The sequence below is a fragment of the Nyctibius grandis genome, chromosome 30 (assembly GCF_013368605.1).
Source record: "Nyctibius grandis isolate bNycGra1 chromosome 30, bNycGra1.pri, whole genome shotgun sequence".
Taxonomy (NCBI): Eukaryota; Metazoa; Chordata; class Aves; order Nyctibiiformes; family Nyctibiidae; genus Nyctibius; species Nyctibius grandis.
In genome coordinates, this window is record NC_090687.1 from 4,638,548 (window position 1) to 4,656,677 (window position 18,130).

An 18,130-nucleotide genomic window follows, 5' to 3' on the forward strand; every position below is an offset into this window, starting at 1 on the left:
TTATAGATGAAGGGATATTCCGGAGTCTTTGTTCTTTACCTTGTTTGTTTTTCCAGAAGCCTGCTGTCACATGGAAGGAGTACCCAAACAGATTGTTGCAGAAATGACTGTGGTGCTTTAAGAAGCTCTCTAGCTGGAGGCTCACAGTCCTCTGGTTGAGACAGCAAAAATATATTATGTGCCCAGGCTTCATCTGATTCAGCGGAGAGCTGGGTTGCATATACTGAACCATTTTGGAGGTCCAAAAAGCCAAACCAGCTGATAGTGCAGATGCATGTAAGGAGCTCCCAACTTTCTTCTGAGCTTGCAGATGGTGACATGTTGGGTAGTGTCATTTCCTTGCTGATCATCTGACTGCAAAGTGCAGTATATTCCTAAAAACAGTACATATCTCAAAATCTAATCTAACATAGTGTCTCTGTAACTATGTCAGGCTTACTGCACCGTAACTATGCTTCTGCTTTACTGTTCTTGCTCAGTTCAGTAGCTTAAACAGCTGTAAAAATTTCTGCAAAGCAAAAGCACTGATATGTGAAACAAAAAAATAAGTTCAGCAGAGTATCCTCGTGGAACATAGTTATCTCTTAAAAATGAAATGCAGCCTTGCGCAAAGAGTGCGCAAATTGTGCTATTACTTCCAAATACTTTCAATGCTTTGTCATTTACAGCAACGTATCAAAAGTTTCGATTCTACTGAACTACTAATCCTAGTGAACTGTTGTTCAGGGGAAAGGACTTCCTTGTTGGAGACCAAGCTCTGTGTATCTGTATTTATGTAGTTAATTTCTTGAAAACATCTAAAATTCCTCTTTTTTTTTTCATGATCACTGAGAAAACGATACAGTTTCTGTAGAGAAGAGGCAGTTCTGCTTGTCGGAGATGATCCTGCCCAATAAGATTTCCTGGGAAGTAGAAGTTTCATATGTGGAAAAAAGAGATTAGTTCAAGATAATTATTTATGAATATTGGTATCTCTTCTACTACTGATTTTCAGAGATGTATTTTGATGACTGTTAACCGCGTTAACTGGATTGAGTAGACTGGGAGTACAAAATAGCAATACACATACTTATTAACATCTTCACCTACTTCTGATTATTTTTATATTTATGGCAGATATTTTTTTGTGCTCCTGAAAACATATGTAAAAGCTAGTGTTTATATGAGTTCTGTGGTGTTTTTTTCCAGATTGCAGTTAACATGCAGCTGGCTATTTAATGGTACATACCTGGCAAATGCAGTTGTAGAGGGTTTTGTTAGGGCTGTATTAATTATTCTTTTCTAATTCTGAAGTAATATGTATTTCAAAACTAGGTGTTATTTGTAGATGAACCACAGATGATTTCGAAATAAAACTTGAAGGAGATTATTCTCCGAAAAAAGGACAGAGATTATTTTAAAAAGTTGCCGACAAATAAGAGAATTTTAGGACCTGCAAGTTGCAGTATTAATACAGAGTTGTTTGCATCAGAACGTTGCATTGCTTAAGGGAAAACTTACTTTCACTGAGATTCTGCACAAACTGTTAAATGCTCTGCTTTTAGTTTTAAACTATTTGCCTTTTTGGTTTGTGTAATTCTATTAGAAAAATTATTTTCACTGAAGGCAATGGGAACCACCATTTAGGTGGGCTGTGTGGGTCAGTGCAGGGTTTGTAGTAGCTTGCTAATTTATTTATTTTTAATTATTATTTTAAGTGTAATGGTGCAATGATATTGCTCTTTCAGATTCACCGAATGTAAGATGTTAGCCAACAAATCCTAATAGCAAACTGTGCTTTTAAATTTCTGGTTTATGTATGTAAGAAATGGAAGCAAAATATATTAAATTGATAAAGCCCCAGACATACAGAAATCAGGATTTAAGTTCAGGGTACCTTCACCCTCACTCTCGCTTTTCTGCATCGAGCAATAGAGACTTTTACAATATGTACTGCTTATATTGTTTGAATTAATATCATATTCTCTGTTTAATTGGAAATATTTTATATCATAATTTGTTTGCTTCTGAAGTGTGTGAGAGGTCTTGAATTCAGTTTATTTAACTGGTATTCAATCTGCGTTACTAAACTGAAGTTAAAACAATTATTTGAAAAATTTCTTTTATAATCCTTATTAGCAAACAACATTTTCAGATCAATTTACTATGCTTCATAACTCCCCATTGAATTTGGTTCTTAGTTTTGATACCATGAACGTATATGTATGTGTGTGTGTGTGCATGACACTAAAATTGAATTTGGTGTGCATTGCCTTTCTTAATTGATGCTATTAGTCATTGCAGACCTCTTTATTGGAGGATCTGAATCTACTTTTTCAGCTTTTGTTAATTTAAATTAGCTCACTGCTTTGTTGGTTTTTTTTTCTTCTACTATTCTTTAGAACTGTAGGCAGTAGAAATATTAATAGTTGTATAATTTAAGAACCGATTTTAAAAATTGAACCTTTTTGTTACCACATGAAGTCAATCGATGAGCAGTGAACCCTCTGGGGTTATTTATACAAGGTGGTTAATATACTTACGACTTCATCAAGATGAACAAACGGGAAGTGCCATAGTTGTGTCAAGTCCCAAAATACCTTCTCATCCTCCAAACCCTGGATCAATTGGCTACAATGGTACCTACAGTAAACGAGAGCAGGTAAAAAAATTCTCTAAATTGTACTAGTCATGTAGCCTCAGATTTCTGCTCAGAATCATTCCCAATTAAGTAAGATATTTTGCCTGAAAGTTAAGGTGTATATATGAAGGTCATCCATTGCTTTTCATGTTCGTACTTACGTGTAGTTACTGTGTTACCCCGTCAATCAGACAGCATTTTGCATCTACTGTACTCTCAATTGGTGCAATAAATATTAAATGGGAGAATCAGGTTTTTTGCTGGTAGGTGTAGAAAGAGGATGCAGAGGAAGTAATAAAGAAGGAGGATATGAAGAAGACTGAGGGAGGCAGAGGGATGTTTAAAAGACAGGGGAAATTAAATCAGTATCTGAATGAGCAGCGAGAAGTCACTAAAAGGCTTGGCAAAATAAACTCGGTGCATTTGTAGAGGTAGACTTCTGCCCTTTAGGTCCCTATTTTGGAGCCTAAATTCTATTCATACAGTCTTCATGTCTTCTGAGGTAGATTGAGTCTGCCAAAGTGCATGCTTGACATATGTGCTACTTAACAGTTTTGGTTACTTTCCCAGAGTAAAATTCATGTTTCTACATTTTTGTGGTTGTATTTAGTCTCTGGCAGCTGAAAACTGGTTTATTTCTCATGGCTTATATAGTGATCCTTTTTCATTGTTGTTCAGGGAAGCCATTAGGCATATGTAGAAAAAGCACATTTCAGTAAAAGCCTTCCAAGTTTCTGTGTTGCATTGCTCACCTTTTCTGAAGCACAGTCCTTCACATACCTGATTCTACTAAGTCTGACAAAAATCAGTCGGCATTAGTGAGCTCATAAATTATTGTTCCTTTTTTAATGTGCTCTTAACTAGTAGAAAGCAGATGATGTTGCTTTACTCTCAAGAAAATTAGCAACACTCTCATACCTATTGCTGCTTCAAGGAAAATGTCTTTCGTTTTACACAGGCAGACTTCAGAAGAACATAAGTAATTGACAGTACACATTATACTGTAACTATGAGTTCAGGCATGCTAGGTGTGCATTAAAAAGACAATGGAATAGATTAGTTTGAGGGTGCATAACACATCAAAATTGTTCTATACAGATATCAGAATATTAAAAGGAAAAGGCTTCATAAAGTCTCATATAATCCCTCTTGGCATGGGTATATGAGTAGATATTCAGTTTTTTTCCTTTAAGTATGCTGATATGATTAAATTTAACTTGACACAAGTGATGTACTGTACCATGTGATAGTAATATTTGAAAGAAAAACCACTTTTCTCATTGAATACCTACTAGCTATCAATTTCTGTGTAGCAATATCTAATCTGAATTTCTTTTGCAGCTAGAATGCTAACACATTAGCTGTATTCTCCATCTCGCTAGGCGCACACTCAGCAAATACTGAACTGTTTCAATATTTTTCGATATCTTATTTAATCTAGTGTTCTAGTATGAAAGACAGCCAGTTCACTTCACATGGATTAAAAACAGTTTTCAGGCTATAACTCTTCTCTCTCAAAATAGTCTATGTAGATGCTTATTTTTACTAATTCTAGAGTTTGGATGCTGTGGCTGTTATACATGCTGCTGCACTGTATAAACACAAATGCTGTTGGATGCGGTTGCTGTAAATTAGCCATATGCTTCTGGTAAATATGCCAAAATTTTTCTCAATGCTGTTTCAGTTTTGGAAATACCTTTCTTTCCGCCAGCCCTCCCTTCCTTACACACAGAGGCACAAAATAGTCATTTCAATCCTAGAAGTAAATAACATCGGAGATCATGTTCCATCATTTCATTTCAGTGCCAAAAAATGAATGCTGCTTTAAGCAGTATTAAACAATATGGCATTGCTGTGTTAGTTGGTCATTGCAGCTCAGGTCATCTATGTTCCGTCATAAATAACAAAATGATGGAAATTTTAAAATTAAACAGAGGTGGGAAATGGGCATTGTCTGAAAGCAGTGGTAAAATAGTTAATTTCTAGATTCTTTGTATTTTATTTTGTCTGAAAATTTAAAGAAGAGAAATATCAGAATGGTGAATTTCTTACCTGTGAAACTATATTAAGTTCTGTTGAAATAACTTCATTTTAATCAAAAGTTTATGGGTGTGAAGATCACAATTCTTACCTCTTGGAACTGATAAGTATGATTTGTGGATATATTGAATTCATAAATATTCTGCCAAATTTGTTAAAAACATTGAGGTTGCACATATAAAACCAAAAATACTGCCTGCTGAAAAGTTACGGGTAAAATGCAGAATGTATACAATTTCCACATACGTTTGGATGTTATTGCATGGGATCTCCATGAATAATACAGACAAGTTGGTGATTTTTTTTTTATGGGGAAAAAGGGAAACCATAGAATTTCATTTGCAATTTAAAAGATTTATAGTTTATGAACAATCTGCTTCTAAGGGCAAATAACAAGGCACTACTTAATATAGATTACATTTTCTGTGTTTGAATACCTTTATTATATATAGAATAAAACTCAAAGGGGTTCAGTGAATGCGCAATGAACTTCATTCCCTGAAACTGTTATTCCATGATGCTCATGGTGCAGACCTTTGCACTTTTCCATATTGAACTATGTAAGGATTCTGACTCCCCAGTCCTCAGGTGCTCTCAAGCGGGAATGCTATGGGAGACAGCATTAAAAGCTTTATTGAAGTCAAGGTAGATTGTATCTGGTGCTTTCACTTTGTCCATGTAGCCAGTTGTTTTTGTTTTTTGAAGGCAACCAGCTTGATCAAGCACTGTTTTCCCAGGAGAAATCCATGTTGACCATTTCAAATTACCTGTCTCCTTTGTATGCTTGGAAATGGATTCCACAGATGTGCTCCATGATCTTTCTAGGGCCTGAGATGAGGCTGAGTGGTCAGTAGGTCCCTGAATTGTCCTCCTTGCCTTTTTAAAAGACAGGAGTAATGTTAGCTTTTTGAGTCATCTGGGACTTCCCCTATTGCATTGGCCTATTCCCTATTGCTTCCCCTAGGCATTGGCCCACGATCACAGTGATCTCCTTTCGCACCTTCTGTTCAATGCCTCAAATATGTAAATATATCCAGATTCACTAAGTAGTCCCTAACGTGTTGCATCTCCATTGTTCATTGTCCCTCTCCTTCTCTCCCCGTGCTGTCCCTGATTTGGGTGCAATGATTTAGCATCAGACTTTACCTGAAAGAAAAAAAGACATGAAGTACTCCATTATATTATGATGACTTTTTCATCACAAGGCTGTCTCCTCCCTGCATCAACATTTTCCTTGAACTTTCTTTCTCAACAAGAAGACCTGGCATGTAGAATCCATTCCTGTCATCCTTAATGTCTTTACTAGTCTTAGTTCTGGCTAGTCTGGACAAAAAAACCTTCCAGACTTTTGTCCTCAAGTACCTGATCAATACTCCTCTTTTGTTGCCAAGCCTTGATTCCATTGCTTGTATGCTTCCTTTTTGTGTCTTTCTTCACTGAGAAACTTTCTGCTTAGGCATGTGGGCCTTCTGCTAAGTATCTTCCTTCTTAATCGATGGTTTGTTCCTGTGCACTGAAGTTCTCTTTAATCAATTGCTTAATCAATCACGCCGCTGCCTTGAACAGTTTAATGTGTGAACCTCAAGGATTCCTAACAATTCCCTGGGTAAGCTGAAGTCGCTTTTCCTGAAGCCCAGTTTTCTAACTCTGCTGCTTGTCTTCCTGGTCTTCCTCCAAATTCCCAAACTCGATCGTGTCGTTGTCTGTATGGAGTTTACCACATAAATCAAACTCTTACATTTACCTGATTTAAACAAAGTAAAACAAAGCAATTCCCACTAGATCATTTGGGACAGTTTTACAGTAATCATTGTCGCTTAACCTGGCTAGTTCAAGTGAACTGGCTTATAAAGCAGCCCTGTATACTTGGATGTTTGCAAACAAATAGCTAAGGAGATATGATCTCCAGTCAGCTTTGCTGCTTAAGACAACTTATGGCATTACATTCTTGTTTCCCATAGTTGCTGACTGTGTTTCTTGTTTTATTTCAGCAGAGTCAAGTAATGATCCTCCCATTTGTGATATTGAAACTTGGACCTGTTTCACATATAATGGATGAACTGTGGTTATTGTGGTACTGCCTTAGAAAATGATTCAGCAGGAGGGATTATGAAGAGAAATGTCCCCTTTCTTTTATGAGGCTAAATCACAGCTCATCAGTGACTTTGATCAGGTTCTTGTCAGCCCATTCCCCTAGCTTCTCAGGACCCCTGTAACTGCTCCCCCTATTTGCTGTCATGTGTGAACTTGCATTCTGACACTTCATACAAGTCTTTTATGAAGATGTTCAAAAGTTTTGGACCTGGTCTTGATGCCCAAGGGATGGCACTCATAACTGACTGACAGTTAGACTTCTAAATGTTGACTGCTACTCTCTTTAAAGGCCAGTACTCCAGGCAGCTTTTTAGGCACCTTCTATGTTGACAATCCAATCTTTCCCCCTCCTTCTATTTGGGTATGAGGACGCTGCATCATCTTCTCCAGTAAAGGTGTAACTTAAGATTAGGTGTACTTTCCTATATTGACTTGTGGGAAAGGGCAAGCTCCTTTTATATATTTCTTTTGAAATGTTTTAAGAATAAGTTCTCATTGTGAAAATGAATTGTAGATACACCTGCTGAATACTCCAGATTCTTTTGCTGTATGGGTCTTCAGGCAATTTTGGAGATTTGTGTTTTCAAAATGTGATGTAAAAATCTTTCCATGTATTTTAAAAAAGGAAACTACTGGTTCACAGAATAGAAGGTTGAGCTGCAGTTGAAAAGACCTGTATAAAATACCTAAGAGTCAGAGCTGGAGAAAGGAGGGACAGGCAGGAAACTTAAGTTTAAAAGCAATAGATTTAGGTGGTAATGTGGAAGCAAAACAAATCGGTGTGACAGAGTCACGTCCATTTGGGGCATTGAAAATAGCAGGAGAAAACTGTCATGTAGGGCAAGGAAAGCTAGTGTAATAAATCACAGCATCATAAAAGTAGTAGAAAGTTTCAGCAGTGACACTTGGAAAGAATGAAGGCATCAGAGGGAATGCTTTCTTTGTACGCATCTGTACATCCATAATACTATGTGGTCTTGAATGCAGGCAGAAATTCAGACTAGGACTTAGTTTTTGGTAAGTTGTTTGCCACCTTCTGTTAAATGTAAGTAAATATATATAACCTTCTTACTTTGCAGGGTGTTGGGATGTTTCATTAGTTAGTCTATTCCATACTTCAGGCACTGACACAAAATGAACATTTCATTTTCAAATGTATATGTAGCAGTAGCAAGACCACAGACTTTTACTGGAATACAGTGTATTATATGTGAAGAGGACCAAAAGTAAATGTTTCTCTGTAATGGGAGTGAAGAGATGGTGCTTTCTTGCTAAGGTACTGAAGAAATTCTCTTTTGTTTACTTACTATTACCTTTTTCCCCTATGCTCTGTGAAAAAAATATGTTTTGCATTACCTTTCTTACTTTTGAGGATACCCTTCTTTTGCAATGAGATTGTTTTTTAAATGAAATCTGAATTTGGCTCTGTACTGAACCTTCAAAAAAAAGAGAGGTGGCTGGAGAATTCATTTTGTATGATTGCAGAAGCAAATGATCTGAGTCAAGTGGCCTGGTCAGATAATTAAGCTACAACAGAGAAAGCTCGCAGAGTCAGTCAGTTGTGATTATCGGTCCAGTGTGGTTGGATGTCTGATTCCTTCTGAAAAATTTGAAGTGGCTGCTTTTATTATCATTAATTGGGGAGTGCCAGCAACAAATCTGGAAGAATTACACTGCCACTTTAAAGAAATCCAATATATTTCAGTCGGCATAGAAGTTTAATGATGAATTGATGGCTGTTTATCTACTGTTCTGCCCACCCCTTAGAATTTGAATATTTGTAAGAATAATTCCCATGTTACGTCTGTCCTGTTTCTGAATTCTTGTGTCTGAAGGTAGTCTGCGACAGAGTGGCAATAAACATGTATTCTTTGGGGCTGTCTATATCTTCTTAGGTTGCTTTTTTTTTTCTTTATTATGTGATTTAGTTAGAAGTTTAGTCATTTTAAAACTACCTCCAGAGCATCTAGGAAAGTTCCTTTAATAGTGAAGCATTAAGTTGCTTCAAGTGCCTCACAAAACTAAACCTTGGAAAGCATTTCTGAAATATTTCCCCTGCTAAGCAAGAGGGATGTCATGAAATGAAACAAAAAAAGGAAACAATGTTTCATTTGTATGGAAGGATAAAGTACATTTAATCTAAAACAGGCTAGTTCAATATTCATGGTTTACTTGTGGAGTTCAGCAATTTTGAAATAGAAATCTTGTTGGTTTTAACTCTACCACATGTAGGACGAATTAAGTGCATGGAAATGCACACATGTCACTGTACATCATAGCTATCAAAAAGCCAAAGCACTGGAAGTTTAGGGGCTTTTGTAATTTTGAATACAGCCCTCTTAATTTTAAAACAAAAATGTTCAGCTTCTGGCGACTTACATAGTAGCATTTCTAATGTTTTTTAAACAGCTATTAATGTAGTCAAGCTGTGTTTTTTCTTCTGTGTGTAATCATCTGCTCAGTGGTGCACTCTATAACTAGTAGCAGGAGACAGGGGAGTGGCCTGCTGTGATTGATGGGGCGAGGCCCAGCAAACTGAAAGAGTCCCATCTGGATTAGGTTTTGGGAGCAGTCAGATGTTGAGAGGGAGGTCAGTAAGCCTTGCATTAGCTCCCCCTCCTTCAACACCCCTATCACCCACACTCATGCACACATTACATTGCTCACACGCCCTCATCCGTAATTGATGCTTGCTTTGGGCAGATGCTGCATGGCCTGGGACTAGAGCAGCTGCTAAGTTTATGGAGAATAAAGGGAGCAGGATGGTACAGCAGGTATTTTCACTTTTATTTTCACTTGAAACCCTTGATTTTAGTTGAGCCAGGGCATTTCTTATAACCAGCTGCACCACTGCATGCAAGACTTCTAATAAATGTTTTGTTGCTTAAGTCTGAAGGAGGGCAAACTACAGCGATGATTATGTATCTCTGCTGTGCTTGATATATCTGAGCCGTTCTTATAACCAGCAGGTTTACAGAGTAATGTTGCATTTTTCTTCTTTGTTCCTGTGCCCTAAGGACACGATGCAGTTTGGCTCATTTAACTACAGTATGAGAGGCTTTCTCTAAATGTGAAATATCTCTTGCCAAAGAAACAAAGCGCACCAAACAGAAAACAGAGTTAAACAAACAATAAACTGTTAGTTAGACTTTAAAATGCGGGCAAGCAGAAAGGTTTTCATTGAAACCATTTTTATGCTGCAAATGTGTTTTTAAAAAGGAACGCTGCAGAAGTAATGTTTTCTGTGCTCTCTTTTGTGTACAAACATAACAAGCTTGCTTTATTATGTTTTGACACTTTTTATGCATTTCTTAATTATGAGATCCTTTCAGAGCAGAAGATGCTGAAAAGGCATGTTGAGATCTGAGATACTAGGAGCATTTTAAATTCTAAGCTTTTCTTCAAATGGAGTAATATATATGGAATAGGAGCGGCTTCACTTACCTAAATCATCGGAATGCTTTCTTTTTTTTGTTCTTTAGAGTTCAACATTTAACCAGAAAGCAATAAATTTGATTTTATACACTGCCACGTAAAGCATATTTTTCAGTTGAAATGTGGTTTTCATTAAAACTCAGGCCAGAACATTTAGCAGAGCCTGACTGTCTGCCATCCTTTGTTCTTCTTTCTGTTGCCAACAACTACTTTATTAAAAACCATGCACAAAGTGAGCATTAAGGGGTCATTTAATCTTAAAGATACTTGGAACTGAGTCTGAAGGGACAACTTCTGTTTAGCCTCTCATGCCTAGGTTGTATTAAGTGATGTCTGTGTACTGTCATCTGCAGTTGTGAGATTACTCTAATACCTGAGTTCATAGGCTAATTTAGGATCAATATTTCCTGTTGCTTTTAGGGCCATTTCATATTTTCAGCTTAATGCATTAGATCTATTATTTCCTTTATTCATTTTAGTTCACTGTATTTTAAACGGCACAATAAAGGGACATTTTAGGTGATGATATTTAAAGAATTTCTGGTTCTTGAAAATCTGTTCGAGTGTATCTGACTGTTGTGTAGGCTGGGGTTTCCATCCACCATGTATATATGCAACTAATGTGTGTTAGCTGACACTGCGTTATTTTTGATATACGTTCGTATGCTAAACAATAAGCTATTGGCTTGATACCCATATAAGCAGTAGTCAGGAACATGTTTATACATACATGCTTTTAATGCTACATTGTAATACTCTATCGAATTGATTGTGAGTCATAAATTCACGCTAATTTTGAAGGCTAGAAAAGGCTACAGTGGCACCGATTTTAAGAGATGAACACCCAGATTTATTTTCACTATCATTTTAAACTTATGGCCTACAGTAGAGTGTGCAAGTATAGTTTCTTTAGTGTTTTCTTCCCCCGCAAACAATTTAATGAACATGCAATGCCTGGACTGATAATCTTGCATGCCAGTTTTCTAATCTAAGCATGGTGGAGTTCTTCTGTTTGTTTAATGACAAGGTTGTAAATCCCTGAATACGTAGAAGTTATATATAAAAACAAAAGAGACAGACAAATCCCTGACCCTTCGTCGTTTAGTTATTAATGGGATCTCTGTTATAAATAAGTGATCCAGACATCAGCTTAAGTCTAGTGAAAGAGGTAGAGAGTCTCAGCAACGTGAAGGTGCTGGAATTGCCAGCGCAGTTTGCCATTTTATGATAAAACTAAAAAGTGAATCGTTTGGAGTTGCTGATAAAAATAGTACAAAAGTTCAACCCCCTTAATTAAATATTAGCTGTAATTAGCACTAAGTGTGAATGCTTTGAATATTAATTAGAGTCTCATGGAACTGCTGTCAATGTTAATGAGAAACAGTGGGGGTCTCGGCAATGTCTGGTTTAGGACTCGAGGTAGTATAAAAACCTTTAGATCAGATGCACCTGGACATTAGCCCTTGGCCCCTTTGTTGCCATTATTGTTCTTTTTTAACAGCTGCTGACTCTAATGCTGCGTTTAGCATCTGACATGAAGGAATAGCTTGAGGACCAGCAGTAACTAGCTACTGTGTTTCAAAGCCAGCACAGTGAAAATGCTTATATAGGCAGCAGTTCAATTTGCTGTTGTTCATTCTTACCACTTGCTGAAGCCCTTCCTGAAACAGTTGATTAACAAATTTAAGGTCCCCTGCCTCCACCACAAGTTATAGGAAGACTTCTTTAATATTTAATAAATGTCTCTGGTATAATCCAGTCATTGCTGGTTTTTACTTCATCTGGATTTTTTTTTTTTTTAATAGTGAAAATGTTAGGTAAAGGAAATAAGAAAGGGACCTTGCCATTTTACTATAAGAGGGTTTAAGTATACGTTTACAAGAATTTTTAACCTCCACTGGAATTTAAACAGTGCAAGTTTCAGTGCAGCATTAACCTTGGAATGATTGTAGATATAGGCAAATGAAACTTACTGACAACCCTATGGAGTAGGTAAATGTCACTGTTTTCTTTTTAAAAATGGTTGAATGAAGCCATGTAAACTACTTGCTCAAGGCCATACACTAAAACAGTAGCAAAGATGGGATTAAAATTAGGTACGGTTTGATTGCTGATGTAAAGTTTTAATTTTTAGGACACACTGAATGCATTTTACAAAGGAAAATTCAATTTTCTCTTCTAAGCTTGCCATGTACCAAGGCTTATTCCTGCACGGTAATTTTGCCAATTCTTAAAAGCTCTTGAACTTAGGAGCAGTTCAGGTCAGAGAACTGATGTCTGAATTAGTTGAAATTGGCTGGAAATGTCCTTAAGTATGAAGTGCAAAAGAATGTCTTTTATTCATCCAGCCTATTTGGAAATTAGGAAATCAAGAACTGATGAGTATAAATAAGTGAAATCCCTGCAATAGTCCTGTGCAGGTACTTGTACATGCTTTGATGGGAGAATAACAGAGTATTTTAAAAACTAATTAAAGTTTTACTTAAATATTTGTTTTTACATTAGTTGATATTTAGAGGGATAATTTTATTTTGTAAATCAGCCCGAGTTTGGAATAGTCCCTGTATTAATGGCCTCTAATGCTGTGTCATCTGCAGCATCATGTTTTGGGCATTTTTTATATAGGTTCTGAAAGATTGTTCTGTACATTTCCTCCCCTAGAATTATTACTGTTTGGTATGAGCAGAGCATTTAGTCAGACGGCTCTAATCGATAAATTAACATGCTTGACTATCCTTTATTATATCAAACATAAAGATGGATCTGTCTATAAAGAGATGAGGGCATTTGTTTTTAATTGTATAGGCTTATTGTAATACAGAAATGGAATACTGTTGTCTTCAAATTTAAAGCCTTTAAAGTTCTTAAATCTATTTCTTTTGACAGCCTACAACATAGAATTTTTCTTTTATGTTAACTTAAGATTTTGAACTGATGCCTTTTTAGATTCAAATGTTTAATATTTTGATTGGATCTCTTTTTTTTTTTTTTGCGTTTGTGGCATTCAGTTGCTCGATAAAGTGTACCTCAAAGTATTTTTGAATATCTTGTAGAACATTATTCCATATAAATATTTTCAGTATATGGTTATGTTAACTGTATGCACCCAAATCCTGCTCTGTGTGTAGGTTGCATATATTGTGTTCTGCAAATGGTAAGTCAGGATGGATCACAGACCATGGGCTAACCTTATCAGAGCTCTGTATTGGCAGTGGCGCTCAGTAGCCTTTGGAATAAACTGGGCTTTGTCCCTCTTCATTGTCTGAGTTGAGGCATTAGTTCAGGTAGATTTCACTGACCTTTCCCAGTTAAAGAATAGTTTACAATTATCCAGGGAACAGCAGATTTGTTTGTCTAATTATAATAAGATTTAATAGGGTTAGCAAAATAAATTTAATTCAGATAAGAAATTCTCCTCAAGAAACAGCCATTGTGCCCTTTTCAGGCCAGCAATCTTAGCAGAATACTATCATCGCTTTCTGTGTTACGTGTGCAGGATCATAGCTTATTTTATCTCACGCCACATTTCTTCTTCCTTTTTTTTTTCCCTTTGATTTTTACAGGGTAATCAGGAAGCTACAGCACCTCCTGACACAATGGCACAGCCTTATGCCTCAGCCCAGTTTGCTCCACCTCAGAATGGTATCCCTGCAGAATACACAGCCCCACATCCTCATCCAGCTCCAGACTACACAGGCCAAACCACTGTTCCAGAGCACACGTTAAACATGTACCCTCCTGCTCAGACACACTCCGAACAGAGTGCAGCTGACACAAATGCACAAACTGTCTCCGGCACAGCCACAGTAAGTCAAGGTTTCAGCTGTTTCTAAAGCAGTATGTTTCAAGTAACATGTGTATTTATTGATAACATTTATTCTTAAGTTACACTTTATAGTTTTGCACTTCATTTGTGTTAGGGTTATTTACTATTTCAAGCTTAAAAGTTTGTCAAAGTTTACCACTGAACTTGGAGAATTTAATTTTCCTGCTTTTGGAGCCTCTTAGTAAGCGTGGAAGCTTTGTAGAATCTGTCGTTTCCTTTTCTGCAGTGTTAGACAGACAAAATGATTAATAGCAAGCCCATGAATCATATAATGAAGTCTGACTACATCCAATCTGGAAAAACGTTGCAAAAGAGTGTTTGTAAGCATCCATTGGGGGTGGGGGGGAGCAAAACCAAAACATGCCAGACGAATTTTATTATTTTTAGTGACCTCTGTATTTTTGACACTTCTGAGTAGTTTTTCATAGAATTGTTCATTGAATGATACTGTATTGAAATTGCTTGTGGAACTGTGTGACTGAGTATTGTGAAGAGCATGTCTGTAATACTGTATTTTCTAGAGAGTTTGTTTGTGCAGCCATTAGCAAAGTTGTGTTGAGGATCTGTGCTCAACAGAGCAGAAGTGATAGACTTTCCTCCTATTTGATTTATTTATGAAATTCTGAAGTGTCATGAATTATGCAAGAGACTCCTTGGATGGCCCTACCTTGTAATTTAAGTCACAAATTTCACACATTGATAGTTTAGTGCTTCTGTCTCAATTCTAGATTGGGACCCAATATATCCAGTGCTGGCAGATTTCTGAGCCATCAGCCACCTGTGTTACATGTGTAGGACCCAGCACAGAACAGACAGCGGTTTGCAATTTGAGCATGCGCTGGACCTGTGCTCATCCTTGCCGCAACCATGCTCCGTACCTCATCTTACCTCCCCTGGCATGTATCCAGCCTGGGAAGTTCCATGCATTAGGGCAAGAGGAAAGGGAAAGTGTGTTTCTTTAAATGAGTTGTTCTGAAGATTTATATTTATTGCCATGTCACTAATTTCTTTATATGGGTATGAACAAAAAGAAAAGCAAAAACACAAAAGAATATTCCTTGCTGTTATCATGGAGATGTCCTTGTGAATTAATTAAATGGTTTTGTGGTTTATGCAGTAAAATGTTTCAGTCCTTTTATTTTTGACTTGGTAGTTTTTTATTGCCCTCATTGGCCCTTTGCTCTAGTAGTATGAGGAAGTTTAAGTTGGACAGAATCCTGTTTACCTATATCTCATGTTATTCTTTGCAGCTCTACGCTGTCCCCTCTTATTCTTCTCTTTGCGAAGTTAACTTCCTGGTTCTTTCCAGCTTTTTAAATTTTCTTCCATAATCATTTTTGATTGTTGTCAAACTCTTGTCATGTCCCTCTGTCATTGGTTTAGAGCAGGAACCCTAAGAAGAAAAGATACTCCAGAGGAGATTGGATATTGACTAAATACAGTCTTTCCTACTGTCCCCGTCTCATTCTTTTTATATTCTACTATTTTGCTTGCTCTTTTGACCACTGTGGCACACTGAACAGTCCACCGTGATGGCCAGCTCAGCCTTTTTTGTATGTTGAAACTGTTGGCCTGCTTGCCATTCAGTTCTGAAATAAAAGACTGTCAGTGCTAAAATCAATGGTAAAACACCTCTTGATGCAAGTGGGACAGAGGCTCGTCCTTCATTGTTTATTGCTTCCAATTTATTGTGTTTCCACAACCTTTTTTGATTTTTCAGTTTGAAGAATTGTTAGTCTCTTTATCAGAAAAGTCAGGTATGTGTTGTTCCAACATCTTCCATGGCAAAGGCTGATGAAAAGAAATCATTTGGATTGTCTGCAATGCTCTTATCTTCTTCAAGTGCTCTGTTCAATTCCAGCTCTAGCAAATCCAGCGATTCCCTTGAAAGTTTCCGGCTTCTGATATACTAATAGGCTTTATTGTTATTTGGTTTTGTATCGTTTGCTATCCGCTCCTCTTCTTTCCTTTTTGCTTTCCTAATATCCAACTTATATTTTACCTGTCATACACTTTCTCCCTTCTGGTTCCACTTGGAGTGAATTTCCATGCTCTGAAGGATAACACTTCGATTCCAGTAACCTTCTGTATTTGGGGAATATAGTATAGTTATTTGCTCTTTTTATTATGGATCTTTTCTTGCCTTCCTGTTTCCTTTCATACAGAGGAATGTGCATAACATTTTGAAGTAGCTCCCATGCTGTTTATAAAGAATTAGATTTCCTGACTTTTGACTTTAGGGTATTTTTGAGAAAGTTTTCTTTTGTTTTTTAAAAAGATATTTTTTCGAAATTGCAAGGTTGTATTAGAAGTTTTGGATACTATCCCTCCCTGGAGAACAATGCATTGAAAATACAAGTTTACAAGAAGTGTGTATCTATGGATCTACATAGTTCAAAGTAGCCTTGACATTTGATGTATTACTCACCAGTTAGTTTTACAAATTTACAGTCAAATATTGTTTGCACAATTTAATTATGGGTACCTAGATCTAAAATCTGTTATGCTGTGTCTCATTAGCATTGCAGTTAACATACTGTAGAGACATTATAAATAGGTATATGCAAATAGATCCCAGGCAGACTTGACATAGGCTTTGTAATATTGTGAGGGTCCAGCTCTGTACATCTCTGTAGGATTAATAATATATGTTTTTATTATGAAATAGAGTTTCAGTAGCACTGTGTCAACATTGTAACTCAATATGGTCTTTGTTGTTGAAGGAAAAAAAAATATTTCTTTCCAGTTCCTACTAGCTTCCTGAATAGTTGGTTTCCAGTCTTAAAGAATTTTAAGTGGAATTGATGTGGGGACATAGTGGCATTTGTTTGGTGGGTTACAATATTTTTTGCATAGTTTTCTTTCAGTAAGCTGTATTATATGTATTTGAAAGGAGAATAATCAATTGATCAATCATTCGCAAAAGAATACTGTTGTGATTAATCTAGATTAGACAAGCTATTTGAGGCAAGACAAATTTTTGATTTTTCTTATTCACATGCATATTTATGTACATGTGAAGCTGGGTATACCGCTAAAAATGGATCTTAAAATTTTGAAATATGAAGCTAATAAACTGCAAGGCAATTACCTAATTTGTAGAACTACTACCAGAAGTGACTTAACCTCATCCATGAAGGACTTAATCCATGCTGAGGCTAGACACGTACCCTGGCTTGCTCTGTGTGTCCAAGTTTCTTTCTTTTTGTCTAAAAGATTCATACACTGAAGCTAGAGCTCACATTGGGTCTAGTGCAACCTAAACCCCAATAAAGATATAAATAATGAAAATAAAAATAAAAAGGTTCCATGCAACTTTTCTTGAATCCTTTACTGCAGCGCAGAGTGTGATCCTGGCCCAGCTGGAACCTCTGTCAGTATCCCCATTTGCTGCAAATTGAACAAGATTCCAATCATCAGTTTTATTACAGGTGTGCAATTTTGTGCACAGTAGAGTGCTATTAATATAGAAAGTTTGTAGACTTCATCTCCTTATGAGTAGGATCTATAGGCTCTAGAAAAGATTTCCTTTGTTGTCTTTGGTCATTCAGAGCCTTTTAAAATGGGTGTAAAGTACTACCAAACCAAAAAGACAGTGCTTTAAACCGACTTTGAGTTGGTGTGGGACATTAATGAATACAGCCTTGCAGAATATATAGTATTTTCTCTATGCTATGAAAGCAGACAAATCTGATCAGAAGAGAATGTATGCTTTTCTTTGATTAAAAGTAAAATGTTTTGTTGAGAACTTAATATGAAGGGATCCTTTTTTCCTCTTGGATTTTACTTTTTTTAACAAAACATTGCATGAACCCTTTCATACCATGAGCTTCTCTAGGGAGCATGTATAGTATCTGAATATATTACTCTGGGTGTTTTTTGTCATTTGTAGCACTGACTTTCCGTGGACTTCCAACTGGCATCTACTGGCTGGTCATCTACCCCGTCAAAACCCATGCCCACTCATCTCTTAGTTTAGTTCCAAAGTTCTTTTCAGTCAAGAAGAACATTTTCTTGCTTGCGTTTGCTCAAATTGACTAACAAGCACTTTGAAAATTGCAATTAAGGAGTATGGAATGTTCTGATATTGTTAAGATTTTACTTTTCTACATGTT

At 36.6% G+C, this 18,130-nt stretch overlaps 1 protein-coding gene across 27 annotated transcripts in view; it reads left to right on the forward strand.

The window, feature by feature from the left end:
- Positions 1 to 18,130, forward strand: part of RBFOX1 (RNA binding fox-1 homolog 1) — an 853,949-nt gene that overhangs the window by 701,558 nt on the left and 134,261 nt on the right. For all 27 annotated transcript variants that reach the window (XM_068420323.1, XM_068420322.1, XM_068420328.1 and 24 more), the window contains one exon: positions 13,753 to 13,995. In XM_068420323.1, the coding sequence (XP_068276424.1) occupies positions 13,753 to 13,995 (243 nt within the window). The remainder of the gene's footprint in view (positions 1 to 13,752; positions 13,996 to 18,130) is intronic.